Genomic DNA, 21161 nt, shown 5'->3' with positions numbered 1-21161 from the left:
CAGTATCTGGCTTAGAGATGGGGATAAAACTGAACTTATTCCAGCCTTCTTCTTCCCTGAACCTGGTGAAGCTAGCCCAGAAGAGATCGAGATCAGACATAAGCTTAAAGCTGATGTCAAAACCCTGCCTGTCCGGGAGGTTTATGACAGCCAGGATGTTGGATGGCTGGAAGCCCATTTGCTTACATAGCAGCTCTCTGATGACATACCTCCTATCGGGCAGCTCTTCCTTGGTACCTCTATGCTTGAACCTGACCACGGTCCTCCTCTTAAAAGCCTGGCCGGTATAACTGGTGTTTGACCTAAATGATGGTGAGCCACGGCTCCAGGCATTCCCAGAGGAGGTGTGACCAGGTCCACTATTTTGCTGTCTTTGTGAGCCTTGTGTAGGCTGCTGGCCTCCTGTACTAGGGGGTTCTGGTGCTGTCTGTGTAACTAACGGGGGAAACTCCTGTACATTAGATTGTACTGACCCCTCCACACCATCAGTGTCACCAACATTAACAGAGGGATCCACAGACTGGCCTGATTCCCCAGAGGATCCCAGATCCCAAACAGACTGTGGTGCACCCTCCCCTGACAGAGCAGTATCACATAGCGTATTATCACACACAGTATCATCAACATCATCAGACACTTGAATGTTCTTAGCAGTATCCTCAGACACCTGAATATGCTCAGCAGTACTGTCCTGTACATGGATGTCCTCAGCAGTACCGCCCTGCACAGCACAGTCCTGAGGACCTGGCTCAGTAATAGCAGTTTCATGTGCTGCTGCACTGTTACCTTCTGTTAGGAGTCCACAGTCCATGTGCTCAGTGCTGACCCCAGACTCTTGTGGTGACTGCACTGCTGCTACAGGGTTACCTTCAGGTAACAGGCCACATTCCTCCTGCAGAGTAGTGGATGCTGGGACTTGTAGTGCCATGCTAGGAACTGCTTCAGGTGCTTGCTGCTGCTGGACGCTTGCTTCCCCTTTGTACAGACTTCCTTCTTTAAAGGAAAAACTTGCTGGCTGCAGTAAGGGTTTCCCATGGGACTGCCGGGCGCCATCTTGGAAAAAATCTGATACAAAGCGCTGCTGGTTCTTATAAGTCTCTCCAACTGGTCCTAGTTGTTCCAGGACAGAGTCCATCTCCCTTACGGTGTCAGCGAGCTGTATGGCCAGGGAGCTCAGCTTGCGGTCGTGCAGCTCCTGGTGGTCAGGGTTTGCTGCCTTCAGCTTGTACATGCAGTCTATCTGCTTCTGAAGCTGCAGTTTCTCTCTTCTCAGAGTCTCCATTCTTTTTTGGTTTCATCCACACTTTTTGCATCTTTCTTGCTGCTGCTCCCAGATCTCGTACGGTCAGAAGTTATCAGGACATTTTGCTGCAGATTTTGCTGTATGGTCTGTCTCTCCAGAGAAGTTCTTCTCTGTCTGCATGGGGAGGGTGAGGGCTGCACACCTTCCGGCCGCAATGGAGTCTTCATCTCCTGCACAATCTGCTGGCCTCTTCCCTCAGGGTATTCTGGACGCTGCACATTCACACTGGTCGATGGCTTCATCACACTCTTACTTACTGCGGCTGCTTTCTTTTCTGCTGTTACTTTCTTTACTTCTTGGCTTCTTCCTCCATAAAGACTGCTGACACCTTGACTTGGACCGCTGACGACATTACCGCTGACATTCATTTTCTTCACAAGAACTTTGGGATTTTCATCCACAGGTTGAGATGTCTGGGAATTGTTTCCCAGAGTAGGCCTTGGAGCAGGGGCCTTGCCTGGGGAGTATCCCCGCCCAGGGTGACCCCTCCCTGGGCTAGCTCCTGACATGAGGAGAACCACCTACACACGTCCTCTCAGCTAGGAGGCAGTATTATAGTAGTTATATTCTTGTACATAGGAGGCAGTATTATAGTAGTTATATTCTTGTACATAGGAGCAGTATTATAGTAGTTATATTCTTGTACATAAGGGCAGTATTATAGTAGTTATATTCTTGTACATAGGAGGCAGTATTATAGTAGTTATATTCTTGTACATAGGAGCAGTATTATAGTAGTTATATTCCTGTACATAGGAGCAGTATTATAGTAGTTATATTCCTGTACATAGGAGGCAGTATTATAGTAGTTATATTCCTGTACATAGGAGGCAGTATTATAGTAGTTATATTCTTGTACATAGGGGCAGTATTATAGTAGTTATATTCTTGTACATAGGAGCAGTATTATAGTAGTTATATTCTTGTACATAGGAGCAGTATTATAGTAGTTATATTCTTATACATAGGAGCAGTATTATAGTAGATATATTCTTGTACATAGGAGCAGTATTATAGTAGTTATATTCTTGTACATAGGAGCAGTATTATAGTAGTTATATTCCTGTACATAGGAGCAGTATTATAGTAGTTATATTCTTGTACATATAAGCAGTATTATAATAGTTATATTCCTGTACATAGGAGCAGTATTATAGTAGTTATATTCTTGTACATAAGGGCAGTATTATAGTAGTTATATTCTTGTACATAGGAGGCAGTATTATAGTAGTTATATTCTTGTACATAGGAGCAGTATTATAGTAGTTATATTCCTGTACATAGGAGCAGTATTATAGTAGTTATATTCCTGTACATAGGAGGCAGTATTATAGTAGTTATATTCCTGTACATAGGAGGCAGTATTATAGTAGTTATATTCTTGTACATAGGGGCAGTATTATAGTAGTTATATTCTTGTACATAGGAGCAGTATTATAGTAGTTATATTCTTGTACATAGGAGCAGTATTATAGTAGTTATATTCTTATACATAGGAGCAGTATTATAGTAGATATATTCTTGTACATAGGAGCAGTATTATAGTAGTTATATTCTTGTACATAGGAGCAGTATTATAGTAGTTATATTCCTGTACATAGGAGCAGTATTATAGTAGTTATATTCTTGTACATATAAGCAGTATTATAATAGTTATATTCCTGTACATAGGAGGCAGTATTATAGTAGTTACATTCTTATACATAGGAGGCAGTATTATAGTAGTTATATTCTTGTACATAGGAGGCAGTATTATAGTAGTTATATTCTTGTACATAGGAGCAGTATTATAGTAGTTATATTCTTGTACATAAGGGCAGTATTATAGTAGTTATATTCTTGTACATAGGAGGCAGTATTATAGTAGTTATATTCTTGTACATAGGAGCAGTATTATAGTAGTTATATTCCTGTACATAGGAGCAGTATTATAGTAGTTATATTCCTGTACATAGGAGGCAGTATTATAGTAGTTATATTCCTGTACATAGGAGGCAGTATTATAGTAGTTATATTCTTGTACATAGGGGCAGTATTATAGTAGTTATATTCTTGTACATAGGAGCAGTATTATAGTAGTTATATTCTTGTACATAGGAGCAGTATTATAGTAGTTATATTCTTATACATAGGAGCAGTATTATAGTAGATATATTCTTGTACATAGGAGCAGTATTATAGTAGTTATATTCTTGCACATAGGAGCAGTATTATAGTAGTTATATTCTTGTACATAGGAGGCAGTATTATAGTAGTTATATTCTTGTACATAGGAGCAGTATTATAGTAGTTATATTCTTGTACATAGGGGCAGTATTATAGTAGTTATATCCTTGTACATAGGAGCAGTATTATAGTAGTTACATTCTTGTACATAGGAGGCAGTATTATAGTAGTTATATTCTTGTACATAGGAGCAGTATTATAGTAGTTACATTCTTGTACATAGGAGGCAGTATTATAGTAGTTATATTCTTGTACATAGGAGCAGTATTATAGTAGTTATATTCTTGTACATAGGAGCAGTATTATAGTAGTTATATTCTTGTACATAGGAGCAGTATTATAGTAGTTATATTCTTGTACATAGGAGCAGTATTTCAGTTGACTACTCGTCTTGTGTTAATCAAAGCTGAGAAAGGAAACTAGTAAAATGTCAAATTGAGTAATTATCTGCAGCAACCAATTATTTTTTCGCTCTTATTTTGAAAGTCCTCTTTAAAATCTAAGACATCAACCAGATTTGTTGCCATAAAGAAGATATTAGAAATAATATGAAATTATTACTCACGTCATAATCTTCAGTCTCACTTGGATTTGACTGCAGATAAGGTTCGCTCTCTTTTGATCTCTCCTGCAAATATAAAACATTGATTAAGGAGATGCGGCTTTGGACGCGCTGCGTCTGCCGGACTGCGGTGCCTTCACAATTAAGGAGATGGCGCCTCTGGCAGCCATGCTTGTTCAGAGCACTCGGTAATGAGATTCCTTAGCTCTTATGGTAAAAGCACACATTCCATGTCACCGAATGGTTTCCAGGTGTATTTTGGTGTACAGCGCTGGAATAAGTCATTGTCAGTATAGCAGGATATTCAAGGACTAGTTAGGCTGATGAGTTTTATAAAATTCTCATCTCCAGGGAAGCAGAGAATTCTTGGGGTTCTTTGGTTGCTGCTCGCTGGGTGCTGCATCTGAAATCTGCACCAAACTGCATATTTCACTGTGGATTCTTGCGGAATTGCTGCACAAAATTTTCATTGTGATATCACTAGGATGTTGCATACTTACCAACATTGTAGTTGGTATAGTCCAGACATTTAAGTCCTTCCCATTTTCGCCCAAGTCAGCCAGTGTATTTTGGAACTGTCTCTGAAAATTAGGAAGAGTCCTTGTAAATTCACAGGGTCGGACTGGTCATAGACAATACAAGGGCTAATGTGCACAGGGCCACACGAGCCGTACTGCTGGGTACATACGACTGGGAGTACTATGGGGGTCCTTATCAGAGGAAGTCCAGGCAGCATGCTGAAGGTAGGACTGGCCTGCTGCTGTGGCCCACATATCACCTCCTGAGTTCCCTTCTTCATATCTGAATTAGAAACAATTGGAGGAGGAGGACAGAACTTGGAAGTTATTGATGGACAGCGTCTGGGGAGGTGTCTTGTGCTGCATGTGGTATTTGGTATTTTGGGAAGGTGTTCTGTGCTACACGATGGTAGTGCTGATCATGCAAACTTGTATTGGCCACATCTATTTGTGATGTCCCGCCTTCTGTCAATTTGGACCTGTCTACAACATTGGGGCCATTTTTAAAGGCTATATACACCTTCTGAGTCATTTTATGTTTTCATAATTGCAATTTACTCATTTTTGGCTAAAAATCATCTTTTCTATTGACCTTTTTTTTTTTTTTACAAATATTGAGCCATTCTGTCACAAAGGGTTAAAGATGACCTTTAATGGGTCCAAACATTATAAACTAAGTATCAGGATACGTAGGGGACAGTGCAGGGATCTAACTGCACTTACTATTATTTCTGGGCGCCGCTCCATTCGCCCGCTGTGGCCCCCGTTGTGTTCTCCCGCCTGGTATGCTAATTTTAGCATCGGTACAGGGAGGAAGAGACTGCCCTGTTTCTCATTGGGCTGTGAGCTGTCCAATAGCAGCAGAGAGCGTCACAGCTAGGGACAAACATAAAACCTCACCTTCTCCCTGGCTGTGACGCTCTGCGCTGCGATTGGACAGCGCCACAGCCACGGAGAAGAAGACGCCCACGGAGAAAGACTCAGTCTCCCCAGGAGAAATAGTAAGTGCAGTTAGTTCCCTGTGTATCCTGATACTTAGTTTATAATGTTTGGACCCATGAAAGGTCCTCTTTAACTGTTTTTCTAACTGTGTGACTGGTGCTTTCACTTTGTGCCGGTCATCTAATAAACCTTATGTCATAAACACTTATTTCAGCCGCATTCCTATCAGTATGATGAGAACTGAGCGATAATGAGCGTTTATAATGTCAGAGAGCAGAGATAAGGAGTCCGTCAGGTGAGCTGGCTGACGGAGCAGAGAGAGAATTCACAGGCTGCTTCTAGAGCACCTCAGCTATATACAGAGAAAAGGGCTCCATATTTGTAATAAAGACCAAGTTAAAAATGAATTTAGCTATAAATAAATACAATCCAATAATTTAAAAAAATTGCCCTCAAAAGGTGTACATAGCCTTTAAGTTTTTCCCAGAGCCACTTTAAATTTCCAGTCCACCCCTGCAAATTCAGGACTCATTGTGACTTTGAGATTGGCCCAACTTACTTTCCGCCAGCTGCACCCGTTCTTGTGAGGGTAGGGGGAGGGGATTCTGTATGTTTGATGGTGCATAGTTGTAGTGTCAGTTGATTGTGTGGCTTCTACAACTCCACTGTTCCTCCCATGCTATCTGGACTCTACTATGTTGTCACAACCAGCAGTTGCTGCTAAATAAGGGTTCATTTTCCTCCAACTCTTTGAGCTGTTCTGTGCAGTAAATTGTTAATCCAGTCCTGCCTTCATTGCTAATATTAAGCTTGCTATCTCACTCCTGGGTTGTGCTAGGTTAACCTGTGAATATCACCTTGGCTTTGCTCCTGACCACTTCCTCTGGTTTTACCTTTTGGATATCCTGTGATTTTGACCTTGACTTTGTAGTGCCCTAGAGCAGGGAGTATTTTGACATTTGTGGACATTTGCCTATATCCCCTAAGCAAAGTTAAAACTTCTTACTTTATTTCTCTTGAAAGGGTTAACTTATACTGTTTATTACTGTGCTTCTGCAATATATATATATACGCTTGAGAAAGGCTCTGATATAGAGCCGAAACGTCGCCATTGCCACTGAGGTGAATAAAGTAATTTTTTAATTTTATTTTTTTTGAGTGCTGCCTTTTTCCTACTTATTGTTGTGGGATCGACTTTTCCCAGTGGCCGTGCACCAATTACTGTTTTGAGGCTGTGATACCCCTTTTTTCATTATATATATATATACAGTACAGACCAAAAGTTTGGACACACCTTCTCATTCAAATAGTTTTCTTTATTTTCATGACTATGAAGGCATCAAAACTATGAATTAACACATGTGGAATTATATACATAACAAACAAGTGTGAAACAACTGAAAATAGGTCATATTCTAGGTTCTTCAAAGTAGCCACCTTTTGCTTTGATTACTGCTTTGCACACTCTTGGCATTCTCTTGATGAGCTTCAAGAGGTAGTCCCCTGAAATGGTCTTCACTTCACAGGTGTGCCCTGTCAGGTTTAATAAGTGGGATTTCTTGCCTTATAAATGGGGTTGGGACCATCAGTGGCGTTGAGGAGAAGTCAGGTGGATGCACAGCTGATAGTCCTACTGAATAGACTGTTAGAATTTGTATTATGGCAAGAAAAAAGCAGCTAAGTAAAGAAAAACGAGTGGCCATCATTACTTTAAGAAATGAAGGTCAGTCAGTCAGCCGAAAAATTGGGAAAACTTTGAAAGTAAGGGCTATTTGACCATGAAGGAGAGTGATGGGGTGCTGCGCCAGATGACCTGGCCTCCACAGTCACCGGACCTGAACCCAATCGAGATGGTTTGGGGTGAGCTGGACCGCAGAGTGAAGGCAAAAGGGCCAACAAGTGCTAAGCATCTCTGGGAACTCCTTCAAGACTGTTGGAAGACCATTTCAGGGGACTACCTCTTGAAGCTCATCAAGAGAATGCCAAGAGTGTGCAAAGCAGTAATCAAAGCAAAAGGTGGCTACTTTGAAGAACCTAGAATATGACATATTTTCAGTTGTTTCACACTTGTTTGTTATGTATATAATTCCACATTATAAGGTGTGTCCAAACTTTTGGTCTGTACTGTATATATAGTGTGTGTGTGTGTGTGTGTGTGTGTGTGTGTGTATATATATATATATATATATATATATATATATATATATACTGTTCATTATCACTGTATTTACATGGCTCTGTGGAAAGGGTTAATGAATACTGAGAGACTGTTAGGGCTTTGATTGAGAAGCTGATAATTTTCAACAGCTGCCATAGGGTTTAACCACCTCCGGACCGCCTAACGCAGGATCGCGTTCCGGAGGTGGCAGCCCTGCGCAGAGTCACGCATATATGCGTCATCTCGCGAGACGCGAGATTTCCTGTGAACGCGCGCACACAGGCGCGCGCGCTCACGGGAACGGAAGGTAAGAGAGTTGATCTCCAGCCTGCCAGCGGCGATCGTTCGCTGGCAGGCTGGAGATGTGATTTTTTTAACCCCTAACAGGTATATTAGACGCTGTTTTGATAACAGCGTCTAATATACCTGCTACCTGGTCCTCTGGTGGTCCCCTTTGTTTGGATCGACCACCAGAGGACACAGGTAGCTCAGTAAAGTAGCACCAAGCACCACTACACTACACTACACCCCCCCCCGTCACTTATTAACCCCTTATTAGCCCCTGATCACCCCTGATCACCCCATATAGACTCCCTGATCACCCCCCTGTCATTGATTACCCCCCTGTCATTGATCAACCCCCTGTAAAGCTCCATTCAGACGTCCGCATGATTTTTACGGATGCACTGATAGATGGATCGGATCCGCAAAACGCATCCGGACATCTGAATGAAGCCTTACACGGGCGTGATCAATGACTGTGGTTATCACCCCATATAGACTCCCTGATCACCCCCCTGTCATTGATCACCCCCCTGTCATTGATCACCCCCCCTGTCATTGATCACCCCCTGTAAGGCTCCATTCAGACATTTTTTTGGCCCAAGTTAGCGGAATTATTATTTTTTTTTCTTACAAAGTCTCATATTCCACTAACTTGTGTCAAAAAATTAAATCTCACATGAACTCACCATACCCCTCACGGAATCCAAATGCGTAAAATTTTTTAGACATTTATATTCCAGACTTCTTCTCACGCTTTAGGGCCCCTAGAATGCCAGGGCAGTATAAATACCCCACATGTGACCCCATTTCGGAAAGAAGACACCCCAAGGTATTCGCTGAGGGGCATATTGAGTCCATGAAAGATTGAAATTTTTGTCCCAAGTTAGCGGAACGGGAGACTTTGTGAGAAAAAAATTAAAAATATCAATTTCCGCTAACTTGTGCCAAAAAAAATAAATTTCTATGAACTCGCCATGCCCCTCATTGAGTACCTTGGGGTGTCTTCTTTCCAAAATGGGGTCACATGTGGGGTATTTATACTGCCCTGGCATTCTAGGGGCCCCAAAGCGTGAGAAGAAGTCTGGTATCCAAATGTCTAAAAATGCCCTCCTAAAAGGAATTTGGGCACCTTTGCGCATCTAGGCTGCAAAAAAGTGTCACACATCTGGTATCGCCGTACTCAGGAGAAGTTGGGGAATGTGTTTTGGGGTGTCATTTTACATATACCCATGCTGGGTGAGATAAATATCTTGGTCAAATGCCAACTTTGTATAAAAAAATGGGAAAAGTTGTCTTTTGCCAAGATATTTCTCTCACCCAGCAAGGGTATATGTAAAATGACACCACAAAACACATTCCCCAACTTCTCCTGAATACAGAGATACCAGATGTGTGACACTTTTTTGCAGCCTAGGTGGGCAAAGGGGCCCATATTCCAAAGAGCACCTTTAGGATTTCACAGGTCATTTACCTACTTACCACACATTAGGGCCCCTGGAAAATGCCAGGGCAGTATAACTACCCCACAAGTGACCCCATTTTGGAAAGAAGACACCCCAAGGTATTCCGTGAGGGGCATGGCGAGTTCCTAGAATTTTTTATTTTTTGTCACAAGTTAGTGGAAAATGCAGATTTTTTTTTTTTTTTTTTCATACAAAGTCTCATATTCCACTAACTTGTGACAAAAAATAAAAACTTCCATGAACTCACTATGCCCATCAGCGAATACCTTGGGGTCTCTTCTTTCCAAAATGGGGTCACTTGTGGGGTAGTTATACTGCCCTGGCATTCTAGGGGCCCAAATGTGTGGTAAGGAGTTTGAAATCAAATTCTGTAAAAAATGACCTGTGAAATCCGAAAGGTGCTCTTTGGAATATGGGCCCCTTTGCCCACCTAGGCTGCAAAAAAGTGTCACACATCTGGTATCTCCGTACTCAGGAGAAGTTGGGGAATGTGTTTTGGGGTGTCATTTTACATATAACCATGCTGGGTGAGAGAAATATCTTGGCAAAAGACAACTTTTCCCATTTTTTTATACAAAGTTGGCATTTGACCAAGATATTTCTCTCACCCAGCATGGGTATATGTAAAAAGACACCCCAAAACACATTCCTCAACTTCTCCTGAATACAGAGATACCAGATGTGTGACACTTTTTTGCAGCCTAGGTGGGCAAAGGGGCCCATATTCCAAAGAGCACCTTTCGGATTTCACTCGTCATTTTTTACAGAATTTGATTTCAAACTCCTTACCACACATTTGGGCCCCTAGAATGCCAGGGCAGTATAACTACCCCACAAGTGACCCCATTTTGGAAAGAAGAGACCCCAAAGTATTCGCTGATGGGCATAGTGAGTTCATAGAACTTTTTATTTTTTGTCACAAGTTAGTGGAATATGAGACTTTGTAAAAAAAAAAAATCATCATTTTCCGCTAACTTGTGACAAAAAATAAAAAGTTCTATGAACTCACTATGCCCATCAGCGAATACCTTAGGGTGTGTACTTTCCGAAATGGGGTCATTTGTGGGGTGTTTGTACTGTGTGGGCATTGTAGAACCTCAGGAAACATGACAGGTGCTCAGAAAGTCAGAGCTGCTTCAAAAAGCGGAAATTCACATTTTTGTACCATAGTTTGTAAACGCTATAACTTTTACCCAAACCATTTTTTTTTTACCCAAACATTTTTTTTTTATCAAAGACATGTAGAACAATAAATTTAGAGCAAAATTTATATATGGATGTCGTTTTTTTTGCAAAATTTTACAACTGAAAGTGAAAAATTTCATTTTTTTTCAAAAAAATCGTTAAATTTCGATTAATAACAAAAAAAGTAAAAATGTCAGCAGCAATGAAATACCACCAAATGAAAGCTCTATTAGTGAGAAGAAAAGGAGGTAAAATTCATTTGGGTGGTAAGTTGCATGACCGAGCAATAAATGGTGAAAGTAGTGTAGGTCAGAAGTGTAAAAAGTGGCCTGGTCTTTCAGGGTGTTTAAGCACTGGGGGCTGAAGTGGTTAAAGAAGACCATGTTTTGGAGGTAAAAAAACGGAATTGTTTACCACCAAAAACCAGACACCCTGACCTTTTAAAATGTCTGGTTTATCTCTGTTGTTATGTCTGGAAACTTGTTTTTGTCTGGAAAATCTGCTGTGTCATGGCCATTAAGTATAATTGAAGCTATAAGTCTATACCAGACGGGAGCTGAAACATTGTATCTGTTTGTTCTGAGTTTCTCCGCTCCACCCCTCCCACTAGAAGGTTCTAGTCTAGCAAAAACTGTATATAAGGAGAGCAGTCAGAGCCCCTAGTGTTCTGAAGTTAAGGACCAGTGCTTGTTGGGGAGACTTATGCCAGTCTGCATGAGTTACCAGAAGAAGACGCTGAGATGGTGACGCTGAGCCACAGACCATGGGTCACCTGTGACTAAGGAGCCACCCGGACTACTGAGCTACAGACCGTGGACCCTTGACCAGGATGCCAGCCTTCTGAGAGAGGGACAGTTAGCTCAGGCCTTTCCTCAGGATCAAACCCTTCTTCTGCCAGAGAGGAGACTCTGCCAGACTACTGAGTGACCAGAAGAAGATGCTGAGACGGGGATACGCTGCCACAGACCCTGGATGACCAGCCTTGGATCAGGGTACCAGCCTTCTGAAGAGAAAGAGGCACAGCTAGCTCAGGCTTTCCTCAGCATCAAACCCTTCTTCTGCCAGGGAGGAGACTGGAGAAGCCAGCCCTATGCCTCACCTGTATTGTTTTGTACCTGAATTCCTCCAATAAAGAAGCACCCTGGTTTACTGCAGACCCTGACTCTCTGGACTTATTTCCCCATTGGGGTGCACCACATCTTACCATCCCTTCCGGAAAGCAGCAACATGTGGTGACACCTCGACGGTGTCCGGGGGACCCAGCGTAGTGTTGGGGCCACCCCAAACCTGGCCACTGCAACTTTGTTCCTGACTGCTTCCTCTGGGTTTACCTTTTGGATATTCTGTGATTTTGACCTTGGCTTAGCTCCTGACCACTTATTCTGGATTTACTCTTTGGATATACGGGGTTTTTATTTTATCTTGGTTTTACTCCTGATCACTTTTTCTTGTATTTACCCCTTGGATATCCTGTGATTTTGATATTGGCTTTGCTCCTAACCACAACTTTTGGATTTACTCTGTGGATATACTATGATGAATTTTTGATCTTGGCTTTGCTCCTGACCATATCTGACCAGTTCTGCATGCGTATAACCTGACTTCTGCACTGTTTTTTGGATTTGCCTCTATTTTACCCTCTAGTACTTGTTGTCCTTCTCTGATTCTTACATGGCTAACTTATTACTATCCCTGATTGCTTAATATGTTCACCTACCTTCGACCCCCTGCTGCTATTTCAGTCAGAATTACTCTGAGTTTGTAACCTGGGACTTAAAAGGGTTGTCTGGCCAAAGAGGCAACAACCCCAATGTTTGTAACCTGTGTTCATATAAAAGAATAAAACGCACATTTCTACATTACTGCCATTCTTGTGCTGCTGCCCTCTTCCTTGAGATCCCTGATGGACCGCAAATGGCTTGGTCCAATGACTTCTGCAGCCAATCACTGGCTTCAACGGTTACATGTGCTAAAACAGTACATCACTAGCAATGGATCGCTATCACCATTGAAAGCCATGATTGACTGCAGAATTCACCAGACCAAACCACTTTTGATCTGGCAGGGATCTGAATCGGCCAAGAATGGGGCAGCAGTGTGGCGAAATTGGACAAAGAATATAACCATTGGGGTTGTCGGCTCCTAGGCTTGACAACCCCATTAACATCAGTCAATTCTATCTTGTCTATTCAGTGGGCTCTGGTGAAAACCTGTTTTTGCCCTTAGACTGAGCAGAGTGGCCTGTGCAAAGTAGTGACTATGGAAGTCTTAATACTGGTCAGGTATATTACAGATCGGCCATGACATTATGATATGTGGGGGTCTGATCTCTGCACCATCGGTTCTGCCAAGAATGAAGAGACTTGTGGCTTCTTCAGAGGACTGCTGTCCACCTGCAGAGCAGAGAACTTATAAGGGTTTTCCAAGATCTTTTTACTGATGACACCAATCTTCTGGATAGGTCATCAGTATCTGATTGGTGGGGGTCTGGTCCCCCCAGCCACTTTTTTATTTTTTATCCCATAACACAGTGTGTGTTTAAACATTATCTGCCACCCGATAGGGGACAATTTTTGGAAGCTTTGGAATATAGTAAAGCTGAACACACATATATTAACACTGTGAAACAAGCAATCAGTATCTGATTGGTGGGGGTTCAACAACCGGGACCCCACCGATCAGCTGTTTGAGCGCCGCTACCTTCTCTCAGCTCACCAAGCACGGCACGGCACATAGTATAGCAGCTGTGCTTGGTATCGCAGCTCAGCCCCTTTCACTTCTATAGGGCTCCTAGGCCATGTGACCGATGAATGTGACGTTACAGAGAGAGGGCTTTGGTGATCCCAGGAGGGTTGCTGCCTTCTCAAACAGCTGATTGCTAGATTGGGGCATTGTTCTGGCCTGCCTGCCCAGAAATAAAGGAACAGGGTATGCACCAGAAACTGGCCAGAATGTAGGTAGGCCTGAACCTTGGCATTGAGGCGGGAGCTGTCGGCTTGCTGACTGGTCTCAGTGGGGTGCAGCAAGTGGAAAAGCTGCTCCATCATGTTCAGGAGTCTGAAATTGTTGCTGTGGCTTCTGCTGCTCAGGACGGCGGGAAGGGGGGGTGACTTCTGGGGCAGAGAGGCAGAGAGAAGCCTCCCTTTTAGATATGCTGACAGCATGTGTCTGCCCGCGCTAAGCTTCGACACGCTGCGTACACAGTGTTTCCTGGTAATAACGTAATTTGGAGTCCCACATTTTGCTTTGATAGCGAGGGTCTAAAAGCATGGCTATCCAGCAATCATCAGACTGCTTGATGTCATCGAACCGTCTGTCACTGCGTAAGCAAGCAAGTCTACAGGACGTCTTTCCACCTCCTCCACCCACTGAGACGATTGGGTGTCGTGGCTGATGTCACCGTCATAATCATCATCATTATCTTCTTTCTCCTCCAACTCAGACTCCTCTTTCTCCTCCTCAAGTGGCAGCACCTCCTTCTCCCCCAAGGAAGTTTCTCTTTGTGGGTCCCCAACAGCTACAGGGCAGACTGCAAGATGCATTAGCAGTTCTTCTTCTTCCTCCTCTGTCCACCTGTTGCATGAGTATCGGTAACTTTTCAAAAATACATATGAGGGGGATGAGGGACAACTTCAGCATGAATGGCATGAGCTGCCACTGCCAGACCAGCAAACAACACATGCTTCCTGCTGAGGCGGTCTGGTATATGACCAAATTGTTAACCGCTTTCTGCTGCTCGTACAGACGCTCGAGCATGGCAATATTGAATTCCAGTGAGTTGGAACGTCGCAGTTTAAGCGGTGTAGCCACAGTGCATTACAGACGCTGCAAGGCCAGGAGAGTGTTCCTCACCATGTGAGATTGGCTAAAAAGAGAGACAGTCTTCTGGACATTGCCAGCACCTTGCGCAAGCCAGTGCATATTTTTAAAGGTCATTTAGGGAGCATGTGTTATTTCCACCCGGTCTAGGGCAGCCAGGATGTTGCACCCATTGTCGCTGACCACCTTGCCCAGCAGGATGTTTGCTGCTTGATGTAATTTAGCTTCAACTGCTTGCTGCTGTGGCTACTCTTGCCCAGGCCGATCAGCTTAACTTGACACATGTGATAGAAAAGAGGGGTAATGCAAGCGACCCTGTTCCCTGCTACTGTTGGAGACAGGACCTTGTGCATAGCGGAGGAGGCAGATAGGTGCCAGCTGTGGGAGTCAGCCCCATGATATAGTGAGAGGGGGTTAAAAGGACCTGGCCATGTTGCCGTGGTACTGCCTCTCCACTGCTGCAAAAAACATTGACCCAGCGGGACGTGAAAGTCATGTACTGTCCCTGATCGTAAGTAAGGAGTGGCCCGCATTCTCTGCCAAGTGAGAGTACAAGGCTCTACTAAAATGGTACTGCCGTGACTGCACCATCAGCATTGTGGCCAGGTGGGGGTTCAGCTTGTAGACAAGCTAATTGCTGGTGGAGAAAAATGTTATCTTGGCTAATATTTCATTATAGATGTCTCACAATGGAGCCGAGGACAAGGAGGAGTCCTAGCAGGAGAAGAAGAAGGTGATGATGATGATGACAACAATTCCATACTGCTTGGGAATGTGGGCTAGCTGCCACAAAGACGACCAGGAGAAGGACAGACTTATTCTGATTGGGAATGCTAGCCAGTTGCATTTTCCCAAAAGATCCGGTGATGCCTCCTCCTGTACTGAAATAGACCTCTGGTACCTATAATTGTGTTTGAATGGCCATGGCTTATTTTAATCCTGCAGATCTTGCACATGGCAGTGGTTTTGTGTGCCTGCCTTGTGGAGAAATAGAGCCATACGGGAGTTGCTTGCATAGAGCCACAGGCAGCCAAGCTGGGCTTAGCTCTGGCACATTTTGGGCCTAACTCACCCACAGTATCAGCGACATCACCGGATCCCGAAGCAGACGTGGCCCTGGCTGTTCTTTGGAAGGTATGTTGCCTCTGCTCTTTATTGCTGCCGCCGCCAACCCCCTTCTCCACTGATGTTACCTTCTCCTCAGTACCCCAGGTCCTGTCCAGCACACAATTGTCATCCTAGTCCTCACCCTCCCTGCCACTTTTATTAAATTGTGAAATAACATAGTGGACCCCTAGGCCCCCCTCCCCTGCTCTGCATTTTTCCAGACTGCCACTTTTGCTGCCCCCACCACCAATGCTGTGGATAGAGGTGCCACTATTACCACCATCAACTCAGGTATGCATGGGGTCCCCAGCCTCCTCTCCAACCTCCTTCTCAGGGCAGCCCAAATGGTCACTGCTCTCACACATGTAATCAACAGGGAGACTCTCTTGACTGTCTGTCGTAGGGTGAAGTGAGGTTTTCTTGCCACTTCTTAGGGAAAAGAAAGGTGCCCTTCTAGGAATGGGCAGTGAAGACAGAGAGCTCCACCGATAGCCTTCTCTGGGGCTGCAAGAAGGAGGAGCAGGAGGAACGCTGTGACCCCTGGCTCCATGGAACAATGTCAGACTCCAAAGTCACCTTCACGTCATCCTGCTGCGACTAAGGAGGAGTGAGCCATCCCATCCACAATCTCATTCTCTTTCTGCTGCCTACTACTATTACTACTACTTCTGGCCGGATAGCTGATGCTGCTACTGCCCACATTCTGGCTCTGAGTCTTTTGTTTGGAACCCTTCCATAGCCCTGACATTTTTAGGCCTCTCAGATAATGTTGTGCACTACCCTGTGTATTGCTGTAGTAGTCATGTATATATGCTGGATTAAATATAATCAATAGCAATCCCTTCAAAACATTGATCTGAAACGGATTTAGGCCTAAATTTGTTATCATTCACATATAATTATGTGCTACCCTGTGTATAGTTGTAGTAATCACGTATATATGCTGGTATCATTACATTGAACAATCCCCAAAAAAGTAAAATTCCAATGTGCGGATATAAAATAAACAAAAACAAATGATTGAGGGCCAGGCCTGACACTCTATGTTATGGTAATACTCACAGGTAAATTGCTGTCCTAGGCTATGATCAAATATATATGCTGGAACTGTGTGTGTGGAGATAATAAACAGATTCAGCCCTAATATTTCGTTCTCAATCACTGATGTATACAGTTTTTTCAAACTAAAACAAAAAATAAATGAAATGTGTGAGATGACCCGACACAGATCTCACTAGTATTCTATATGTTATGCTAAATTGATGGTAGAACACGTGTTGTACAGTGTTCGCTTATTCCACTACCCCCCCCCCCCCCCCAAAAAAAAAAAAAGGATTTGGGTAAAAAAAGGGAAAAATGAAAGGATGTTCTTGCAGGTAGCTAGGAGGCACACCCAGCCTCAACTTCTCACTTCCTGGCTGACAGCTTTCCCTACCTGTCCCTATTCTACACACACAAATCACTCTCCCTAGCAGTAGAATGCAAGAGTGATTGATTTCTGACTCTACCTGACTCCCCAAGCTGTTTTATTTCTGGCAGACACTGTAAGACCAAACCACCCTCATTCACAGCTCAGCACAGAATGGTGTTCTGCTCGTTCGCTAAGGTGTGTGATAGGCTGTCTGCACACGTATCCCTCGGTGGGTATATAGGTTGTGTGATAGGCTGTCTGTACACATATCCCTCGGTGGGTATATAAGGTGTGATAAGCTGTCTGCACACATATCCCTCTGTGGGTATATAAGGTGTGTGATAGGCAGTCTGCACACATATCCCTCTGTGGGTATATAAGGTGTGTGATAGGCTGTCTGCACACATATCCCTCGGTGGGTATATAAGGTGTGTGATAGGCAGTCTGCACACATATCCCTCTGTGGGTATATAAGGTGTGTGATAGGCTGTCTGCACACATATCCCTAGGTGGGTATATAAGGTGTGATAGGCTGTCTGCACACATATCCCTCGGAGGGTATATAAGGTGTGATAGGCTGTCTGCACACATATCCCTCGGTGGGTATATAAGTTGTGTGATAGGCTGTCTGCACACATATCCCTCGGTGGGTATATAAGGTGTGTGATAGACTGTCTGCACACATATCCCTCGGTGGGTATATAAGGGGTGATAGGCTGTCTGCACACATATCCCTCGGTGGGTATATAAGGTGTGATAGGCTGTCTGCACACATATCCCTCGGTGGGTATATAAGGGGTGTGATAGGCTGTCTGCACACATATCCCTCGGTGGGTATATAAGGTGTGATAGGCTGTCTGCACACATATCCCTCGGTGGGTATATAAGTTGTGTGATAGTCTGTCTGCACACATATCCCTCGGTGGGTATATAAGGTGTGTGATAGGCTGTCTGCACACATATCCCTCGGTGGGTATATAAGGTGTATGATATGCTGTCTGCACACATATTCCTCGGTGGGTATATAAGGTGTGATAAGCTGTCTGCACACATATCCCTCGTGAGTATATAAGGTGTGTGATAGGCTGTCTGCACACATATCCCTCGGTGGGTATATAAGGTGTATGATATGCTGTCTGCACACATATTCCTCGGTGGGTATATAAGGTGTGATAGGCTGTCTACACACATATCCCTCGGTGGGTATATAAGATGTAATAGGCTGTCTGCACACATATCCCTCGGTGGGTATATAAGGTGTGTGATAGGCTGTCTGCACACATATCCCTCCATGGGTATATAAGGTGTGATGGGCTGTCTGCACACATATCTCTCTGTGGGTATATAAGGTGTGATAGGGTGTCTGCGCACATATGCCTCGGTGGGTATATAAGATGTGATAAGCTGTCTGCACAGATATCCCTCGGTGGGTATATAAGATGTGATAAGCTGTCTGCACACATATCCCTCCATGAGTATATAAGGTGTGATAGGCTGTCTGCACACATATCCCTCCGTGGGTATATAAGGTGTGATAGGCTGTCTGCACACATATCCCTCCATGAGTATATAAGGTGTGATAGGCTGTCTGCACACACATCCCTCAGTGGGTATATAAGGTGTGATAGGCTGTCTGCACACATATCCCTCAGTGGGTATATAAGGTGTGATAGGCTGTCTGCACACATATCCCTCCGTGGGTATATAAGGTGTGATAGGCTGTCTGCACACATATCCCTCGTGGGTATATAAGGTGTGATAGGCTGTCTGCACACATATCCCTCGGTGGGTATATAAGGTATGATAGGCTGTTTGCACACATATCTCTCTGTGGGTATATAAGGTGTGATAGGCTGTCTGCACACATATCCCTCGTGGGTATATAAGGTATGATAGGCTGTTTGCACACATATCCCTCGGTGGGTATATAAGGTGTGATAGGCTGTTTGCACACATATCTCTCTGTGGGTATATAATTGTAGCGGAGGGGTAGCACGATCCACAAGGTCTCCGCTGGTAGACAGGAAAAGCAGGCAATGATCCAAATAGGCCGGTACAGCATACAATCCTTCCCTCCCAAGAACTGTAACGGAACGCCTAGCACCCCGACCGGGTACCTCCGTCGATAGTTGCTCCAAGTGCTTCCAGAGGACTCCAAGCACTCCACTTGACCCCGTCAGCACTGCAGACCCCACGAACCGCCGAAGCTTGGTGGAGGTCTCGCCGTCTCCTACCCACCCTGGACCTATGACAAGGCTCCAGTGGGTGAACCTCTCCTAAATCCAGAGGCAGGAACCAGGAGCAAGCTCTTACAAGAGCTAGGAGTTATAGCCCGGGGAGTATACAGCGTATAGCAATCCCCCACACATGAGACGAGGCTCTATGTTGAATGTAAAACAGGAACTCTCTTTATTTTAACACACAAGCATTTTATACACATCTTCCAACAAAGTTACCACCCCAGGGTTTTGTAAAAACAGCCAATAACCACATACAATACACTCAGACACTCCCACACAAAATCCTCCCCTCTGTCCGTGATAGAACATACAATGTCCCACCCTTTACAATACACATAGACATTTAACACATTCCCAGACAGCTCAAGTCTGAGTGCATATCATTAGGTGGATGGCACTCAGACAACACGAATACAATAAAATGAGCTATCTGGGTCCCCTCACATAACATACAATTGCATGAATGCTGGCGGTTTTCATGCAGCCAGCATAAGAACGTTACAGCCCACCTGAACCATATTACACAAAACATATATACGCTTGGTTCTTTAAAGTGGCATACACATATGCAATAACATCGTACATACAGGAATGACAATATACAGTGGCTGGGTTTGCCACAAAGGTGTGATAGGGTGTCTGCGCACATATGCCTCGGTGGGTATATAAGATGTGATAAGCTGTCTGCACAGATATCCCTCGGTGGGTATATAAGATGTGATAAGCTGTCTGCACACATATCCCTCCATGAGTATATAAGGTGTGATAGGCTGTCTGCACACATATCCCTCCGTGGGTATATAAGGTGTGATAGGCTGTCTGCACACATATCCCTCGGTGGGTATATAAGGTGTGTGATAGGCAGTCTGCACACATATCCCTCTGTGGGTATATAAGGTGTGTGATAGGCTGTCTGCACACATATCCCTAGGTGGGTATATAAGGTGTGATAGGCTGTCTGCACACATATCCCTCGGAGGGTATATAAGGTGTGATAGGCTGTCTGCACACATATCCCTCGGTGGGTATATAAGTTGTGTGATAGGCTGTCTGCACACATATCCCTCGGTGGGTATATAAGGTGTGTGATAGACTGTCTGCACACATATCCCTCGGTGGGTATATAAGGGGTGATAGGCTGTCTGCACACATATCCCTCGGTGGGTATATAAGGTGTGATAGGCTGTCTGCACACATATCCCTCGGTGGGTATATAAGGGGTGTGATAGGCTGTCTGCACACATATCCCTCGGTGGGTATATAAGGTGTGATAGGCTGTCTGCACACATATCCCTCGGTGGGTATATAAGTTGTGTGATAGTCTGTCTGCACACATATCCCTCGGTGGGTATATAAGGTGTGTGATAGGCTGTCTGCACACATATCCCTCGGTGGGTATATAAGGTGTATGATATGCTGTCTGCACACATATTCCTCGGTGGGTATATAAGGTGTGATAAGCTGTCTGCACACATATCCCTCGTGAGTATATAAGGTGTGTGATAGGCTGTCTGCACACATATCCCTCGGTGGGTATATAAGGTGTATGATATGCTGTCTGCACACATATTCCTCGGTGGGTATATAAGGTGTGATAGGCTGTCTACACACATATCCCTCGGTGGGTATATAAGATGTAATAGGCTGTCTGCACACATATCCCTCGGTGGGTATATAAGGTGTGTGATAGGCTGTCTGCACACATATCCCTCCATGGGTATATAAGGTGTGATGGGCTGTCTGCACACATATCTCTCTGTGGGTATATAAGGTGTGATAGGGTGTCTGCGCACATATGCCTCGGTGGGTATATAAGATGTGATAAGCTGTCTGCACAGATATCCCTCGGTGGGTATATAAGATGTGATAAGCTGTCTGCACACATATCCCTCCATGAGTATATAAGGTGTGATAGGCTGTCTGCACACATATCCCTCCGTGG

The 21161-nt window shown here is 44.1% G+C and overlaps 1 protein-coding gene across 1 annotated transcript in view; it reads right to left on the bottom strand.

The window, feature by feature from the left end:
- Window positions 1-3929: 3929 nt before the first annotated feature.
- Window positions 3930-21161, bottom strand: part of LOC120986848 (coxsackievirus and adenovirus receptor homolog) — a 40205-nt gene continuing 22973 nt past the window's right edge. Inside the window, exons 4-6 of the mRNA XM_040415551.1 lie at window positions 4592-4672; window positions 4095-4157; window positions 3930-3935 (exon numbers count right to left, since the gene is read on the bottom strand). Coding sequence (XP_040271485.1) covers window positions 3930-3935; window positions 4095-4157; window positions 4592-4672 — 150 coding nt within the window. The remainder of the gene's footprint in view (window positions 3936-4094; window positions 4158-4591; window positions 4673-21161) is intronic.

This window comes from Bufo bufo, chromosome 1 (genome assembly GCF_905171765.1).
Source record: "Bufo bufo chromosome 1, aBufBuf1.1, whole genome shotgun sequence".
Classification (NCBI taxonomy): domain Eukaryota; kingdom Metazoa; phylum Chordata; class Amphibia; order Anura; family Bufonidae; genus Bufo; species Bufo bufo.
Note: the sequence above shows the minus strand (reverse complement) of the source record. Positions and strands in the feature narration are given on the sequence as shown.